The sequence below is a fragment of the Scyliorhinus torazame genome, chromosome 7 (assembly GCF_047496885.1).
Source record: "Scyliorhinus torazame isolate Kashiwa2021f chromosome 7, sScyTor2.1, whole genome shotgun sequence".
In the NCBI taxonomy this organism is placed as follows: Eukaryota; Metazoa; Chordata; class Chondrichthyes; order Carcharhiniformes; family Scyliorhinidae; genus Scyliorhinus; species Scyliorhinus torazame.
In genome coordinates, this window is record NC_092713.1 from 259662665 (window position 1) to 259682414 (window position 19750).

Genomic DNA, 19750 nt, shown 5'->3' on the forward strand with positions numbered 1-19750 from the left:
GCCCATTTAATATCAGGACCTCCCCTGACCATTCTGTCTGAACCATTGTGTGTTTGGACATATCTTGCACACAACAGCAAACACAGCTCATGTTTGCACCAAAGGAGCTCTCAAATTCTTATCAGCCTGTCCTCCTTATATTCCCGAGTTCAAAATTATAGACCTTGTTTTTCAAATCTCAAACATTGCTGCCCCCTCTCCTAACTTAATAATTTCCTCCTTCCAGTCCAATGCCGGCATCTCCACATCATTAGACTTCTCAACCTTGTTTCCTCCTTCATTTCAACACTGGTGCATGCTTATTCAGCAGCATTGTATCTTTGATACATTTCCAGCAGACCTCTCTGCCTGGCTCCCTCCCTACTTGCTTTCAAAATCTTCCTTTAATTACGCTGGTTCCAATCCCAGCCTGTACTACTACCCTCCTCTCCTTGTGGTTTATATCTAAGATCCAATGCTTCTCTTCACTTCCTATTTTCCTTGCATTTTAAAAATATTTTAATTAAAATTTGCAATATTTTAACATTTTTACAAAGAATAAACACAAACCTAGCACAAACCTCCGCCTCCCTCCAAACTGTCCCCCCACCAATTGACGGCAACAAGATACATAAAGTGTAAGATAAACAAACCCCACTTTTGTGGAACCCCTCATCAATCCCTCTCAGAGCAGACTTCCGGGTGCGGCGATGACCAGCTGAGTCACACGTTTCGGCAGCTCCATGTGAAACGGACTTTTGGGCTCTTGATAGGAGCCCCAACGGCAATTTTGACGGCTAAAAACACTGCGGTAAACCAGAAGGGAATCCCCCCTGGATACGGATGGAAAAAGGAGGAGAGAGTGGCCAGATTGCAGTGGATCCTTTGGAACAGCGGCAAGGAAGGCAAGCAAAAACCAAGATGGCGTCGGAAGGTGGCAGTTTAATATGGGGCCCTGAACAACAAGAGTTCTTGAAATGCTGTGTGGAAGAGATCAAAAAGGAAATGAAGAAAGAGCTGTTGGCCCCGATACTACAGGCGATCGAAGGGCTAAAGGAGGAACAAAAGACCCAGGAGCGGGAGCTTCGGGTCGTGAAGGCAAAGGCAGCCGAGAATGAGGACGATATACAGGGCCTGGTGGTGAAGACGGAGACGCAGGAGGCACATCAGAAACGATGTGTGGAAAGGTTGGAGGCACTGGAAAACAACGCAAGGAGGAACAACCTGAGGATTCTTGGTCTTCCTGAAGGTGTGGAGGGAGCGGACGTCGGGGCATATGTGAGCACGATGCTGCACTCGTTAATGGGAGCGGAGGCCCCGGCGGGTCCGTTGGAGGTGGAGGGAGCATACCGAGTGATGGCGCGAGGACCGAGAGCAGGAGAAATTCCCAGAGCCGTAGTGGTGAGATTCCTCCGTTTTAAGGATAGAGAAATGGTCCTTAGATGGGCGAAGAAAACTCGGAGCAGTAAATGGGAGAACGCGGTGATCCGCGTTTATCAAGACTGGAGTGCGGAGGTGGCGAGAAGGAGGGCGAGCTTTAATCGGGCCAAGGCGGTGCTTCATAAAAAGAAGATAAAATTTGGAATGCTGCAACCGGCAAGACTGTGGGTCACATATCGAGGGAGGCACCACTACTTTGAGACATTCCAGAAAAACTGGAATGAGCGGGTTATTAAAAAGAACGTTCGAACAAAGTGGTGGGGCGAATGTGGGGGGCAAAGAGGGGTTTTATGTACTAATCCTGCAATGTGGTAACTTTTCTCTCTCCCACAGGTGGTGATGGGGGGAGGAGGGGAGGTGGAGGAGATGGGGCGTTGGCCATTGGGGGCGGGGCCAAGGGAGAAGCGCGGGCTTGGTTCCCGCGCTATGATAATCATGGCGGGAATAGAGAAGCAGGAAGGAGGGGGCGTCGCACGGTGCGAGCCGAGGTCACGGGGGGAAGCCGAGGTCAGCCAGAGTTTGCTGACTTCTGGGAGCAACATGGGGGAGTAATTACGCTAGCGGGGGATCTAGCGGGGGGGGGGGGTGGGAGGGGGGAATTACTGGGTTGCTGCTGCTGGGGAGAGGGGGGAGCTGGTATGGGAGAGGATGGGCGGGGGGGCACTGCCTGGGGGAGATACAGCTGCGTGGGAACCGGGTGAGGAGCTGGAAAAAGGTGATGGCTAATCGACAAGGGGGGGGGGGGGTAGGAAGCCCCCCAACTCGGCTGATCACGTGGAACATGAGAGGGCTGAACGGGCCGATAAAGAGGGCACGGGTACTCGCACACCTTAAGAAACTTAAGGCAGATGTGGTTATGTTACAGGAAACGCACCTGAAACTGATGGACCAGGTTAGGCTACGCAAAGGATGGGTGGGGCAGGTGTTCCATTCGGGGCTAGATGCGAAAAACAGGGGGGTGGCTATATTAGTGGGGAAGCGGGTAATGTTCGAGGCAAAGACTATAGTGGCGGATAACGGGGGCAGATACGTGATGGTGAGTGGCAAACTACAGGGGGAGACAGTGGTTTTGGTAAACGTATATGCCCTGAACTGGGATGATGCCAGTTTTATGAGGCGGATGCTAGGACGCATTCCGGACCTAGAGATGGGAAAGCTGATAATGGGGGGAGGTTTTAATACGGTGTTGGAACCAGGGCTGGATAGGTCGAAGTCCAGGACTGGAAGGAGGCCGGCAGCAGCCAAGGTACTTAAAGATTTTATGGAGCAGATGAGAGGTGTAGACCCGTGGAGATTTAGCAGACCTAGGAGTAAGGAGTTCTCGTTTTTCTCCTATGTCCATAAAGTCTACTTGCGAACAGACTTTTTTGTGCTGGGTAGGGCATTGATCCCGAAGGTGAGGGGAACGGAGTATACGGCTATAGCCATTTCGGATCACGCTCCACACTGGGTGGACTTGGAGATAGGGGAGGAAACAGGAGGGCGCCCACCCTGGAGAATGGACATGGGACTAATGGCAGATGAGGGGGGGTGTCTAAGGGTGAGGGGGTGCATTGAAAAGTACTTGGAATTCAATGATAATGTGGAGGTCCAGGTGGGAGTGGTCTGGGAGGCGTTGAAGGCGGTGGTTAGAGGGGAGCTGATATCAATAAGGGCACATAAAGGGAAGCAGGAGAGTAAGGAACGGGAGCGGTTGCTGCAAGAACTTTTGAGGGTGGACAGACATTATGCGGAAGCACCGGAGGAGGGACTGTACAGGGAAAGGCAAAGGCTACATGTAGAATTTGACTTGCTGACTACAGGCACTGCAGAGGCACAATGGAGGAAGGCACAGGGTGTACAGTACGAATATGGGGAGAAGGCGAGCAGGTTGCTGGCACACCAATTGAGGAAAAGGGGAGCAGCGAGGGAAATAGGGGGAGTGAGGGATGAGGAAGGAGAGATGGAGCGGGGAGCGGAGAGAGTGAATGGAGTGTTCAAGACATTTTATAAAAAATTATATGAAGCTCAACCCCCGGATGGGAGGGAGAGAATGATGGGCTTCTTGGATCGGCTGGAATTTCCCAAGGTGGAAGAGCAGGAAAGGGTGGGACTGGGAGCACAGATCGAGGTAGAAGAAGTGGTGAAAGGAATTAGGAGCATGCAGGCGGGAAAGGCCCCGGGACCGGATGGATTCCCAGTCGAATTCTATAGAAAATATGTGGACTTGCTCGCCCCGGTACTGACGAGGACCTTTAATGAGGCAAAGGAAAGGGGACAACTGTCCCCGACTATGTCTGAAGCAATGATATCGCTTCTCTTAAAGAAGGAAAAGGACCCGCTACAATGCGGGTCCTATAGACCTATTTCCCTCCTAAATGTAGATGCCAAGGTCCTGGCCAAGGTAATGGCAATGAGAATAGAGGAATGTGTCCCGGAGGTGGTCCACGAGGACCAAACTGGGTTTGTGAAGGGGAGACAGCTGAACACGAATATACGGAGGTTGTTAGGGGTAATGATGATGGCCCCACCAGAGGGAGAAACGGAGATAGTAGTGGCGATGGATGCCGAGAAAGCATTTGATAGAGTGGAGTGGGATTATTTGTGGGAGGTGTTGAGGAGATTTGGTTTTGGAGAGGGGTATGTTAGATGGGTGCAGCTGTTGTATAGGGCCCCAGTGGCGAGCGTGGTCACGAATGGACGGGGATCTGCATATTTTCGGCTCCATAGAGGGACAAGGCAGGGATGCCCTCTGTCCCCATTATTGTTTGCACTGGCGATTGAGCCCCTGGCGATAGCGTTGAGGGGTTCCAAGAAGTGGAGGGGAGTACTTAGGGGAGGAGAAGAGCACCGGGTATCTTTGTATGCGGACGATTTGCTACTATACGTGGCGGACCCGGCGGAGGGGATGCCAGAAATAATGCGGATACTTGGGGAGTTTGGGGATTTTTCAGGGTATAAATTGAACATGGGGAAAAGTGAGTTGTTTGTGGTGCATCCAGGGGAGCAGAGTAGAGAAATAGAGGACCTACCGTTGAGGAAGGTAACAAGGGACTTTCGTTACCTGGGGATCCAGATAGCTAAGAATTGGGGCACATTGCATAGGTTAAATTTAACGTGGTTGGTGGAACAGATGGAGGAGGATTTCAAGAGATGGGATATGGTATCCCTGTCAATGGCAGGGAGGGTGCAGGCGGTTAAGATGGTGGTCCTCCCGAGATTCCTCTTTGTGTTTCAGTGCCTCCCGGTGGTGATCACGAAGGCTTTTTTTAAAAGGATTGAAAAGAGCATCATGGGTTTTGTGTGGGCCGGGAAGACCCCGAGAGTGAGGAAGGGATTCTTACAGCGTAGCAGGGATAGGGGGGGGGCTGGCACTACCGAGCCTAAGTGAGTATTATTGGGCCGCTAATATTTCAATGGTGAGTAAGTGGATGGGAGAGGAGGAGGGAGCGGCGTGGAAGAGATTAGAGAGGGCGTCCTGTAGGGGGACTAGCCTACAGGCTATGGTGACAGCCCCATTGCCGTTCTCACCGAGGAACTACACCACAAGCCCGGTGGTGGTGGCTACACTGAAGATTTGGGGACAGTGGAGACGGCATAGGGGAAAGACTGGAGCCTTGGGGGGGTCCCCGATAAGAAACAACCATAGGTTTGCCCCGGGGGGAATGGATGGGGGATATGGAATGTGGCAAAGAGCAGGAATAACGCAACTGAAAGATCTGTTTGTGGATGGGAAGTTCGCGAGTCTGGGAGCGCTGACCGAGAAATATGGGTTGCCCCAAGGGAATGCATTCAGGTATATGCAACTGAGGGCTTTTGCGAGGCAACAGGTGAGGGAATTCCCGCAGCTCCCGACACAAGAGGTGCAGGACAGAGTGATCTCAAAGACATGGGTGGGGGATGGTAAGGTGTCAGATATATATAGGGAAATGAGGGACGAAGGGGAGACTATGGTAGATGAACTAAAAGGGAAATGGGAAGAAGAGCTGGGGGAGGAGATCGAGGAGGGGCTGTGGGCAGATGCCCTAAGCAGGGTAAACTCGTCGTCCTCGTGTGCCAGGCTAAGCCTGATTCAGTTTAAGGTATTACACAGGGCACATATGACTGGAGCACGGCTCAGTAAATTTTTTGGGGTGGAGGATAGGTGTGCGAGGTGCTCGAGAAGCCCAGCGAATCATACCCATATGTTTTGGTCATGCCCGGCACTACAGAGGTTTTGGATGGGGGTGACAAAGGTGCTTTCAAAAGTAGTAGGAGTCCGGGTCGAACCAAGCTGGGGGTTGGCTATATTTGGGGTTGCACAAGAGCCGGGAGTGCAGGAGGCGAGAGAGGCCGATGTTTTGGCCTTTGCGTCCCTAGTAGCCCGGCGCAGGATATTGCTAATGTGGAAAGAAGCCAAGCCCCCGGGGGTGGAGACCTGGATAAATGACATGGCGGGGTTTATAAAGCTAGAGCGGATTAAGTTTGTCCTAAGGGGGTCGGCTCAAGGGTTCACCAGGCGGTGGCAACCGTTCGTCGAATACCTCGCAGAAAGATAGACGGAATGGGAAAAAGAAGGCAGCAGCAGCAGCCCAGGATCGGGGGGGGGGGGGGGGGGGGGGGGGGGGGAGGAGGAACCAGAAGGACTCTCAGGGTTGTTAATATATACTGTATAGTATGTATAGGTCGTTGCTACAGATAATTATATATTGGACTGTTAAATTATATTTTTGGAGAGTGTTACTTGTGACAAGGCAGTTGCCAATTAGGGCTCGTTTTCATTTTTGTTATTTATTATTTATTCATTTTTTTGTTTATAAAATAGGTCATTGTTATTTGTGTTGTTATAATATTGTGTAAAGGATGCACAATGTACTGTGTTGGTTGACCAAAAATTTTCAATAAAATATTTAATAAAAAAAAAAATCCCTCTCAGAGCAAATTTTACCTTCTCCAAGTATAGGAACTCGATTAGATCCCCCGCCACGCTGAGGCACAAGGTGGAGAAGCTGACCTCCACCCCAACAGGACACCCTGCGAGCGATCAACGAGGCTCAGGCATCTGCCCCTGCACCCATCTGCAACTTTGGAATACGGCCTCCAGAGGACCAACTCCAAATCTACGTGTAGGATCTCTGACATAGTGTTAAAAATCATCCCCCAAGATTTCACCAACCTCGGACAGGACCAGAACATATGAACATGGTTAGCTGGGCCCCTCCCACACCGCTTGCATCCATCCTCCAGCTGGCACGTCCTTGTCTTCGTTAAGTGTGCCCTGTGCACCACTTCTAATTGAATCAACCCCAGCCTCGAGCAGATAATTGAGGCATTGACCCTTCACAGCACCTCACACCATAATCCCCCCTCCAACGTCATCCCCAGCTCCTCCTCCCACTTGGCCTTAATCCCTTCCATAGACACCTTGGGCGGGATTCTCCGCGCTGAAATCGTACTCGGTGCGGGGGGCGTAGAATGGGGCTTCAGACCCGCTATCGCGTCGAACGTCTTCCCGCAATTCTCCGGAGAATTACCGCCAGTCGCGCGTGCGCCAGGCGGGGGCCATTGAAGGAGGCCCGCCCACAGCCACTCCGCCGACATCTGGCCGAATTCCCGCCAGTTCCTGCCGGCGTGGTTCCCTCATGGTTCCACCCAGCGGGCACTTGGAGTGGCGGCTACGGACACAGTCGGCGGCCGCCCTGGTGGGGGGGTGCGGGGATCCGTCACGGGGTGGCGCCACCAGGACGACCAGGGTTCTGATCGGGGGCCACCGATCGGCAGGCGCGCGCACACGCGATCTGGGGGGTAGGGGGCGCCTATATTGTTGGGGCCGGCTTGCTGTGTGGGTCCGTCATGTTGCACGGGGCCGCGGCCGGAAGTGCAGGGGCCCGTATCGGCAGCCGGAACTGCGTGGAGTACTCCAGGGCCCTGAAAGGCCCCTTCAAAATGGAGAATCACTCTGGGCTTTCTCCAGGATTCGCGCCCGTTTTCTCGCCGGCGTGGGTAGATAGCCCCATTAACAGAGAATTCCACCCCTTATCCTCGTCCATGATCCTATCGTAAATAGCCAAAAAGACCCCGCCCTCCAGCCACATCACTGACAGCAGCTCCAGCAACGAGGAGGACCGTACCACCGGAACGTTCAGAAAGACCTTTCTCTCACCTGCATGTACCTGAAACCCTCCTCACGCGGGAGCCCAAATCTCAACCCCAATTCCTCCAAGCTTGCGAACTGTCCCACCAAAAACAAATCATTCATCTCCTTCACCCCTTTCTCATCCCATCCCCAAAACCTCGCATTCACCCTCCCTGGCTCAAATCCATGGTTCCCTCTTATTGGCATCCCGTTGCACCTGCCCTCAACTTAAAGTGTTGCCAGAATTGCCTCCAAATCTTCAGCATAGCTACCACCACAGGACTTCCCGAATACTTCCCTGGGGCAAACGGTAGCGGCGCCGTTGCCAGCGCCCGCAATCCTGACCCTTACAGGAATCCGCCTCCATCTCCCTACTCCATCCCCGCACCTTCTCCACATTCATTGCCCAGCAATAGTATAGCAAGTTCGGAAGGGCCAACACCCCACCACTGCTACTACCGCCCCCTTTGGAGCACTGCTTTACTTATCCAAGCCATCTTCGCTGCCCACACAAACGATGAGACCAGCCTATCCACCCCCTTAAAAAATGACTTTGGTAAAAAGACCGGCAGACACTGAAACGGAAACAAAAAATGCGGCAGAATGTTCATCTTCACTGCCTGCGCCCGGCCTGCCAATGACAAGGGGAGATTATCCCACCGCAGCATGGTCTCCTTCACCCTCCCAACCAAGATTGTGATATTGAGCTTAGAAATCTATGGCCAGCCCCACACCACCTGCTCCCAAGATACCTAAAATGAGTTGTCACCACCCGGAATGGCAACCCTCCCACTCCCACCCCTGCACCTGGAGAAGACACCACAAAATACTTGCTTTTCCGTAAATTCAATTTGTAATCCGAAAACGGCCCGAATCTCCTTAGTAACCCTATTATATCCCTCACCGAAGAGCTTGGATTCGAGATGTACAATAGCAGATCATCCATGTAGCATATTGCCGCATACAGAGATACCATATGCTCCCCCTCCACCCCCGCTATCCCCTTCCATAAGTCCAACCCCTCAGGGCGATGGCCAAGGGCTCTATTGCCAGTGAGAGTAGAAGGGTGGACATGGGGCGCCCCTGCCTCATTCCCCGAAATAGTGGAAAGTACCCTGAATTCATACCGTTCATTCTTTCACACGCTGTTGGATCCTTGTACAGCAATTTCACCCATGCCACAAACTTAAGCCCAATCCCAAATTTCTCCAACACCGCAAACACATGTCTCCACTCCGCCCTGTGAAACGCCTCCCCGCATCTAATGCCACCATCACCTTCAGCTCCCTTTCTTCTGCTGGAGAAGTCAGCACATTCAGCAACCGCCGCACATTTAACACAGCTGCCTGCCCTTAATGAACCCCATCTTATTCTCCCCAACCATCTTTGGGAGGCACTCCTCCAACCTCCATGCCAACACCATCGCCAATTTTTTTGCATCCGTGTTCAGTGGAGAACTGGGCCTGTATGACCCACACTCTACTGGATCCTTACCTTTTTTTAAGCAATAGTTAGACGGATGCCTGCTACATCGTCTCCGGCAATACTCCCCCTCGCATCCTCAAACATTGCCACCTTCATCGGTGGCAACTTATCATAGAATCGAATCATAAAATCCCTACATTACAGAGAGAAGCCATTCGGCCCATCGAATCTGCACCGACCCTTTGAAAGACCACCCTACCTAGGCCCTATCCCCCGCCTTACAACCTCACCCTAAGGGTCAATTTATCATCATAGATCATAGAATTTACAGTGCAGAAGGAGGCCATTCGGCCCATCGAGTCTGCACCGGCTCTTGGAAAGAGCACCCTACCCAAGGTCAACACCTCCACCCGATCCCCATAACCCAGTAACCCCACCCAACACGAAGGGCAATTTTGGACACTAAGGGCAATTTATCATGGCCAATCCACCTAACCTGCACGTTTTTGGACTGTGGGAGGAAACCGGAGCACCCGGAGGAAACCCACGCACACACTGGGAGGATGTGCAGACTCCGCATAGACAGTGACCCAAGCCGGAATCGAACCTGGGACCCTGGAGCTGTGAAGCAATTGTGCTAATCACTATGCTACCGTGCTGCCCTATTTAGCCTGTCCAATCCACCTAACCTGCATATCTTTGGACAGTGGGAGGAAACCGGAGTACTTGGAAGAAACCCACACAGACACGGGGACCAAGTGAAGCAATTGTGCTAACCACTATGCTACTGTGCTACACATTCCTGTAAAAGTCTTCAAACACCTTATTCACCTGCTCTGGAGCCACTACCAGCTTTCCTCCTCCCCCACTTCCGGTCCCTCCAGGAATTCCCTTATATCCGATGTATCCTCTGGCGGCTCCGACTTATACACATTCCTGTAAAAGTCTTCAAACACCTTATTCACCTGCTCTGGTGCCACTACCAGCTTGCCCGTCCCATCTCTAATCCGCACAGTCTCTTTCGCTGCCGCCTGCTGATGGAGCAGGCTCGCCAGCAATTGACTGCTTTCTCTCCATGCTCATAAATGACCCGCCTCAGCTGCCGAACCGTCCTGCCTGTGGATAGAAGATCAAATTTTGCCTGTAACTCCCTCCTCACCAAACGTCCCGGTTCTGAATCCTCCGCATATCTTCTATCTACCTCCAAAATCTCCTCTACCAACCGCTGCCACTCCTCCTGCACCTCCCGATTCACCGTCGCTTTGAATTAAATCACCTCACCACTCACTACCACCTTCAACACCTCCCAGACCGCCGATGGGGAAACCTCCACATTCCAGTAAACCCCCACATACACCTCAATCTGCTATCAAATCAACAAATAGCCTCCATGCCGCCTCTGGGCTGGCCCCTTCTCCAAAGTCGCATCTACCCAATGTGGCGCATGGTTCGATATCACGATCGTAGAATACTCTATGTTCTTCACCCCAGCTAGCAGCGCTTTCCCACCACAAAAAAGTCGATCCACGGGTACACTTGCGAAAAAAACAAGTACTCCCCATATCGTGGATAAAAACCTCCACGGGCCGCCGTCTCTCTCTTCTCCCCCCCCCCCCCCCCCCCCCCCCCCCCCCCCCCCACACACACACACACACACACACATACATATTAACTGGTGAGTATCCAAATCCAGAACAGCAGCCAACATTTTCTTCACAAAGCCAGTGTTGTCCCCGTTCAGGGCAGAGACACTAACCAGCACCACCAGCCTCCCTTCCAATGTAATTGTTACTATTACGTACCTACCCCCTGGTCTGCCACCACCACCTCCATCTGGGGCCTCACTCATTTGCCCACCTGTGTCACCACCGCCTGGGCCCTTCTGTTGTAGCCCAAATGAAACACCTGGTTCGCCCAGCCCTTCTTCAGCTCATCTGGTCCTTTACCCTCGGGTGGGTCTCCTGTAACAGCGTTCAGACCCTTCAAGTGCGAGTAAACTCACGTTCACTTCGCCAGTCCCTCCCACCAACCCTTGCAGGTACCATGTCACCACACTGACCTGTGGTGTCTCGCCCCTCCGCCCCTCCTATCCGTCATGACCATCTCCCCAGGCCCCGCCTAGCTGCCAAGACCCAGCCTTAGCCCTAGTCACCATCACCCCTACCCAGAAACCCTCCACCTTGAAAACACCTCACCCAATACCGTTTCCACCCCCCCCCCCCCCCACCACCACCACCATTCACAATTCCCTTACAGGTTCAAGCGACCGTGGCCCCTCCTCCTATCTCACTCCCATTCACTAGTAAACATTGCTTTTGCTAGTGTGATGGTCTCTGCCCCAGCCCGCTCCCCCACATCAAAAATAAAGATGATTGATGTAGGTAGGGCAGTGGATGTTGTCTATATGGACTTCAGTAAGGCCTCTGACAAGGTCCCTCATGGCAGACTGGTACAAAAGATAAAGTCACACGGGATCAGAGCTGAGCTGGCAAGACGGATACAGAACTGGCTAGGTCATAGAAGGCAGAGAGTAGCAATGGAAGGGTGCTTTTCTGATTGGAGGGCTGTGACTTGTGGTGTTCCGCAGGGATCAGTGCTGGGACTTTTGCTGTTCGTAGTATATATAAATGATTTGGAGGAAAATATAACTGGCCTGATTAGTAAGTTTGCGGACGACATAAAGGTTGGTGGAATTGTGGATAGCGATGAGGACTGTCGGAGGATACAGCAGGATTTAGATTGTTTGGAGACTTGGGCGGAGAGATGGCAGATGGAGTTGAATCCGGACAAATGTGAGGTAATGCATTTTGGAAGGTCTAGTACAGGTAGGGAATATCCAGTGAATGGTAGAACCCTCAGGAATATTGACAGTCGGAGAGATCTAGGTGTACAGGTCCACAGGTCACTGAAAGGGCAACACAGGTGGAGAAGGTAGACAAGAAGGCATACGGCATGCTTGCCTTCATTAGCCGGGGCATTGAGTATAAAAAGTGGCAAGTCACGTTGCAGCTGTATAGAACCTTAGTTAGGCCATACTTGGAGTATAGTGTTCAATTCTGGTCGCCACACTACCAGAAGGATTTGGAGGCTTTAGAGAGGGTGCAGAAGAGATTTACCAGGATGTTGCCTGGTACGGAAGGCATTAGCTATGAGGAGGGGTTGCATAAACTCTGTTTGTTCTCACTGGAACGACGGAGGTTGAGGAGCAACCTGATAGAGGTCTACAAAATTATGAGGGGCATAGACAGAGTGGATAGTCAGAGACTTTTTCCCAGGGTAGAGAGGTCAATTAATAGGGGGCATAGGTTTAAGGTGCGAGGGGCAAGGTTTAGAGGAGATGTACAAGGCAAGTTTTTTACACACACGGTAGTGGGTGCCTGGAACTCGCTGCCGGAGGAGGTAATGGAAGCAGGAACGATAGTGACGTATAAGGGGCATCTTGACAAATGCATGAATAGGGTGGGAATAGAGGGATACGGACCCCGAAGTGTAGAAGATTTTAGTTTAGACGGGCAGCATGGTCGGAGCAGGCTTGGAGGGCCGAAGGGCCTGTTCCTGTGCTGTACTTTTCTTTGTTCTTTGTACACGTTGACACCAAAGCCTCCCGACACCCAACCCCTCGGAACTCCCATCACTCTGCAACACACCAAACCTCCCCAACCCAAACACCACTTACACATAACAATTAAAGATAAACAGCCATAAAGGGAAAGAACAACATAAAGGAGAAACTTGAATAAAAACCGTCAACTTCCAAACTCAGTCCAGTCCCAGGCCTCCCAGTTCACAAACTCCTCCGTCTCCATCTCAAAGTAATAGCCCCTGCTGTTATGTGTGATCCTCGGCTTCACCGGGTAGACCACACCAAACCGCACAATGCATTGATACAATGCCACCTTAGCTTGAACGAAGGCCGCCTGTTTCCACGCAAGCTCTGTCGTAAGTTCCTGGTATATACTTGTACCATTACTGTCCCACTTCACCTCCCGCTTCACCTTCACCCACCTCAGCACCCTCTCCTTTACCTGATATTTGTGAAAGCAGATGATCACAGCTCTCGGCGGTTAATACGTTTTTGGTTTTCGCCAGAGTGACTAGTAGACCCTGTCCAATTCGTTGTGGGAGGTGTCTTCCCTTTCCCCCATCAACCTCGCAAACATCTCAACAAAGTACTCTGTGGTGACAGGCCCTCTAGCCCCTCAGGCACAACCACATTTCTCAAGGTTCTGCCTTCATGGCCTGCTCTCCAGGGCCTCCCACTTTGGCTTCCAGCCCTCTGTTGCTCTCCACCACCCTCCGCAGCTCCTCACCCATTGAGGTGAACCGGTCGCTGAACTCCTCATCATGTTTGACAGTGGACTTTCACACTCTTCCTTTTTCCCTGGGTTCTTTTTTCCAGTTTTTGACATCCTGGAAATGCCTCAGACCTTTCCATAGCTTCTCACGTAAATTTTTTCCAAAGAATTTGGTGTAAAGAGCCTAAAAACTATGACTCTGGCAGGAGCCACCAAACATGCAGTCTCCACCTACATGCCACAGCCAGAAGTCTACCTTGCATTTTAATTATATCGTTGTTCTCAAAGTAATCCGTCTACTTGTATCTTTGCAGTTCACCTGTCATGGCTGGAGGTTTATTTGCTGTTGAAAAAAAGTGGTTCTGGGAGCTGGGTGGCTATGACACAGGCTTGGAAATTTGGGGAGGAGAACAGTATGAAATATCATTCAAGGTAAGCAATGTACCATGGTCGCATGAATACATTCCTAACTGTTTGGGAGCAGTATGTATCACTAAAATGGGATTAAATATTATTGTATCTTATTTAGAAGCTTTCACTGTGAATGAAAATTAGTCATCTATCCCAAGGTATTGACTTTACTTTTTATGGAATTGCGGATGATGCAAAGTTGGGTGGGAGGGTGAGATGTGAGGAGGCTGCAGAGATGTTTCAGCGGGATTTGGACAGGCTTGCATGGCAGATGCAGTATAATGTGGATAAATGTGAGGTTATCCGCTTTCGTAGCAAAAATATTTGAATGGGTATAAAGTAAGCGCGGAGGTACAGCAGGCAGTAAAGAAGGCAAAATGGTATGTTGGCCTTCACAGCGAGAGGGTTTGAGTATAGGAGTATAGGAATAGTGAATGTTTAACAGCAATTGTATAGGATATTGGTGAGGCCACACCTGGAGTATTGTGTGCAGTTTTGATGTCCTTACCTGAGGAAGGATGTTCTTGCTATGGAGGGAGTGCAGCAAAGGTTTACCAGGCTGATTCCTGGGATGGCGGGACTCATATGAGGAGAGACTAAGTTGGTTATGATTATATTCATTGGAGCTAAGAGGAGTGAGAGGGGACCTCATAGAAACTTATAAAACTCTAACCGGATTAGACAGGGTAGATTCAGAAAGAGTGTTCCCGATGGTGGGGGAGTTCAGAACTAGGGGGTCATTGGTTAAGGGTAAGGGGTAAACATTTAGGACAGATGAGGACAAATGTCTTTACCCAGAGTGGTGAATCTGTGGAATTCACTAACACGGAAAGCAGTTGAGGCCAAAATATTGTGTAATTTTAAGAAGGAATTAGATACGGCTCTTGGGGTGAAAGGAAACGAGGGGTGGGATTCTCCCAGCCCGGGGCCGGGCCGGGCGGAGAATCCCCGTGAACGGGCCACGCCGCCCCGACGCCGGCACGCGGAGAATCGGCAGCATTGGCGCTGCCGTGGTTGCGCGCCACTGGTCGGGGTCCGCTCAACGCAGCCGGCCCACCGATTCTCAGGCCCGCATGGGCCGAGCGGCCGTAAGAAAAGGACCGAGTCCCGCCAGCGCCGTTCTAACCTGCTCTGGGGCGGCGGGACCTCAGAGTGGAAATGTCGGGTGGCGGCCTGTGGGGGGGGAGGGGAGAGGAGGGGAGGGGAGAAATGGGGGGGGAGGGGAGAGGAGAGGAGAGGAGGGGTGGGAGAGGAGGGGGGGGAGGGGAGAGGACGGGGGGGAGGGGAGAGGACAGGGGGGGAGGGGAGAGGAGGGGGGGATGGGAGAGGGGGGGGGAGGGGAGAGGACGGAGGGGAGAGGATGGGGGGGGGAGGGGAGAGGACGGGGGGGGGAGGGGAGAGGACGGGGGGGGGGGAGGGGAGAGGACGGGGGGGGAGGGGAGAGGACGGGGGGGGGGAGGGGAGAGGACGGGGGGGGGGGGAGGGGAGAGGACGGGGGGGGGAGGGGAGAGGACGGGGGGGGGGGGGGAGGGGAGAGGACGGGGGGGGGGAGGGGAGAGGACGGGGGGGGGGAGGGGAGAGGACGGGGGGGGGGAGGGGAGAGGACGGGGGGGAGGGGAGAGGAGGGGGGAGGGGAGAGGACGGGGGGGAGGGGAGAGGAGGGGGGAGGGGAGAGGACGGGGGGGAGGGGAGAGGACGGGGGGGGGAGGGGAGAGGACGGGGGGGGGGAGGGGAGAGGACGGGGGGAGGGGAGAGAGGGGGGGGATGGGAGAGGAGAGGAGAGGAGGGGGGAGGGGAGAGGAGGGGAGATGGGGGAGGGGGAGATGGGGGAGGGGAGGGGGGGAGGGGAGGAGGGGAGGGGAGGGGAGAGGAGGGGAGGGGAGGGGGGGAGGGGAGGGGAGAGGAGGGGGGAGGGGAGAGGAGGAGGAGGGGAGATGGGGGAGGGGAGAGGAGAGGAGGGGGAAGCGGGGAGGGGGATCCGACCCCGGGGAGGGACTCCGATGTGGCCTGGCCAGCGATCGGGACCCATCGATCAGCAGACTGGCCTCTGTGGTTGGGGTCCTCCTTTCCTACACACCGGCCCCTGTAGTCCTGCGCCATGTTGCGTCGGGGCCGGCGCGTTGAAGGAGGCCCATCGCGGACCGGAGAACCGCCGGGGGATTTCCGCCTACCGGCGCGGCGCGATTCCCGCCCACGCCGAATATCCGGTGGCGGAGAATTCGGGACACGGCGGGGGGCGGGATTCTCGCTGGCCCCCGGCGATTCTCCGACCCGGTGGGGGGTCGGAGAATCGCGCCCTAAGTGTGGGAAGTTTTTTTCTGTCCTCTCACTTCGCATCCTTAGACCCTGTGGGACCTGGTCCCTGGCAATGCCCGTTTTCAAAGGCGAATCCTCATTTGTTCACTTCCATCTCTCCGTCTCTCCATTGCTTCACTCTCTCCCACCCCTTCCCAACTCCTCATCTGTTCATTTTCGAAGTAAGTTGATCCTGTTATGTTGTGTTTAAATAATACTAGAATGTATAACTTTAAAATGGGAAGAAAATTTATTCTGTCGATCCAAATCCAATTATCGCTCGCCTTTCAAATTTGCTTGAACTGAGGATTACACTTAGTCCTCACACCCTATGTGAATATCATGGGAGATTGACTAATGTTAAATAAATCTGATCTTTTTGAACTACATTGGGTTGATCAGATAGATCATTTTGAAGAGCTGATGACTTATGTTATGCCTGTGGGTTTCACCTTGGCTATCTCAAATTTAAATTGTTAATATACTGCTTTTGAATGCCGTTTTGAGGTGTGGATGTGTGGTGGACGGATGGAAGATATCCCTTGCTCCAGAGTAGGACACATCTACAGAAAATATGTTCCCTACAAGATTCCAGGTGGATTTGGCTTGCCCAGGGTAAGTGATTTCCATTTATATTTCCTTTTTTCTCTTTAATTTTCATTCTGATAACTTGCATATTTTTAAAGGAAAATATGAGACCGTATTATGTTTCAGCGGTTGGATACCATGTATTTGCCAAATAAGAAAACATGTCCATAATATCACTTCATATTCAATATGGAGAAAATTAAGAAATTACCAAGCACACTGAAAACAGCAAACACTTTGGGCCCCAAAACATCTGTGTTTTGCTGAAGACTTGTGCTCCAGAACCGGCTGTACCAAAGCTGCTCTAGTGCAGCTACAACATGGGGCATATACCCAACAAAATGAAACATTATCCAGGTATGTCTTGCCCACAAAAAATGGGGCAAATCCAACAGCCAATTACTCCCCCATCAGCCCACTCTCAATCATCAGCAAAGTGAGGCAAAAAGTCATCAATAGTGCCATCAAGCAGCACATAATCACTGATAACCTTCCCACTGCTGCTCGCTTTAAGAGTCAGGACTATTGGGCCTTTGACCTCATTGCAGCCTTGGTCCAAACATGGACAAAAAATGCAAGACATCAAGGCTTGACTGAGTGTGGCACCCAGGAGCCTTAAGTAAATTAGAATCACTGGGAATTGACATGGGAAGACTCTTGATTGATTAGAATCATATCTAATAAGAAGAAAGATGGTTGCGGTTGTTGGGAGCCAATCATCTCGGCCGCTGGTCATCATTGCAGTGTTTACTCGAGCACTAACATATTTAGCTGCTTCGTTAATGAACTTCCTTCCCTTGTAAGGTCAGAGATGCGGGTGTTCACTGATGGTTCAGTTCCATTTGCAGCTGCTCAGGTACTGAAGCAGTCTGTGCCCAGATGCAGCAAGACCTGGACCACATCCTGGCTTGGGCTAATAAGTAGCAGATATCATTTTCAGCATACATGTGCCAGGCAAGACTATTTCCAGGAAGAGAGAATCCAACCACCTCCCACTGACATTCAACAGTATTGTCGTCGATATCCAGGGTGTCACCAAAAATGTAACAGGACCAGCCACAAAAATACTGTGGCTGCAAGAACAGGCCAGAAGATTGGTTTGCTCTGATGGTTGACTCACCTCCTGATTCCCTAAGGATGGTTGACTCAGCTCTCTGATTTCCTATCACCCACAAAGGCACAAGTCAGGAATGTGATTAAACAGGGCAGCACGGTGGTGCAGTGGTTAGCACTGCTGTCTCACAGCGCGGAGGACCCGGGCTTGATCCTGACCCCGGGTCACTGTCTGTGTGATGTTTGCACATTCTCCCCGTGTCTGCATGGGGCTCACTCCCACAACCCAAAAGATGTGCAGGGTTGGTGGATTGGCCATGCTAAATTGCCCTTTAATTAGGAGAAAACAAAATTGGTACTCTTTATAGCAAACAAAAAAAGGAATGTGATTAGACACACTCCTACTTGCCTGGATGAGCGTAGCTCCAACTACATCATTTCGCTGAGGTTTTTTTTGAACAAGGTGAAAATTGGAAAATGTCACATTGCTGTAAAAGGTAAAAGATAATTTCCTGATGAGTCACTAACTTCAAACATTGAGCATTGCAAGCACAAACCCGAATCTTGGCAATTAATAAAGACAAGAATGACAAAAAGAAGATCATTTGGCCAGTATAATAATGCTGAATGTCGGCAAGGAGGTCAGAATCCGTGGAATTGAGTGTGAGTGAGTGTCAACCCATGAAAGAAGCTAAACCGATGAGGAGGATTGTAAATTTCTGAGGCATGGAGGCTATGATATTCGGCAAGAAGATGATAACAAGAAGGATGATCACAGAGGAATTAAAAGAGTAGGTTTAATAAAAACGTTCATGCAGAAATGGGTTAAAAGGGATGGAATGTGGGATTCTAAACAGTTGTTACTATAAAGCTTGCAGCTTTACTTCAAAACGCAGTTGTGATTGTTGCTTGAAGAGGACTTTTGAAGGGTTATAAAAGACTACCAGGATAGTGAAATCAGCCAGTTTACTCAAGAGAAAACTTCATGTGCTGAATGACCTGTATTTATGCCGTAACAGTGATGTATCATGATGTGAGGACATTGTATTAAGAATGTGAACAAATGATTACCTTTCCTGTCCTGCACAAGCTTTAAAGAGAATTATAGTGACTACATGCCCGTTTTCCCCTACTCCAGAAAGTGTTCGTTCTCACTTTTTTGTTGAAGCCGTACATTTTGATATCAGTTCTTTGCATTTTCCAAATTCTTTCTCTTTTGGAGTTTAATCCGGACAAATGTGAGGTAATGCATTTTGGAAGGTCTAATACAGGTAGGGAATATACAGTGAATGGTAGAACCCTCAAGAGTATTGACAGTCAGAGAGATCTAGGTGTACAGGTCCACAGGTCACTGAAAGGGGCAACACAGGTAGAGAAGGTAGTCAAGAAGGCATACGGCATGCTTGCCTTCATTGGCCGGGGCATTGAGTATAAAAATTGTCAAGTCATGTTGCAGCTGTATCGAACCTTAGTTAGGCCACACTTGGAGTATAGTGTTCAATTCTGGTCGCCACACTACCAGAAGGATATGGAGGCTTTAGAGAGGGTGCAGAAGAGATTTATCAGGATGTTGCCTGGTATGGAGGGCATTAGCTATGAGGAGAGGTTGAATGAACTCGGTTTGTTCTCACTGGGACGACGGAGGTTGAGGGGTGACCTGATAGAGGTCTGCAAAATTAAGAGGGGCATAGACAGGGTGGATAGTCAGAGACGTTTTCCCAGGGTAGAGGGGTCAATTACTAGGGGGCATAGGTTTAAGGTGCGAGGGGCAAGGTTTGGAGGAGATATACGAGGCAAGCTATTTTTACACCGAGGGTAGTGAGTGGGTACCTGGAACTCGCTGCCGGAGGAGGTGTGCAAGCAGGGACGATAGTGATGTTTAAGGGGCATCTTTTTTTTAAAAATATATATTTTATTAAAGCTTTCAAACAAAATTTTTCCATTTTACAAATCAACATAAAAATAGTACAATAACTGATAAATAACATTATTTAAATAATATAGTGAACTAACAAAGTAACAAAAAATAGTGCTTCCCCCCCCCGCCCCCCCCCTTTCCCTCCCACTCCACCCCCCCCCTCCCCTGGGCTGCTGCTGCTGTCGATCTATTTTCCCTTAACGTTCCACGAGATAGTCAAGGAACGGTTGGCACCGCCTGGAGAACCCCTGA

The 19750-nt window shown here is 51.2% G+C and overlaps 1 protein-coding gene across 1 annotated transcript in view; it reads left to right on the plus strand.

Moving 5' to 3' along the window:
- LOC140426991 (polypeptide N-acetylgalactosaminyltransferase 10-like) overlaps window positions 1-19750 on the plus strand; it is a 167483-nt gene that overhangs the window by 122479 nt on the left and 25254 nt on the right. Inside the window, exons 7-8 of the mRNA XM_072512346.1 lie at window positions 13548-13665; window positions 16447-16554. Coding sequence (XP_072368447.1) covers window positions 13548-13665; window positions 16447-16554 — 226 coding nt within the window. The remainder of the gene's footprint in view (window positions 1-13547; window positions 13666-16446; window positions 16555-19750) is intronic.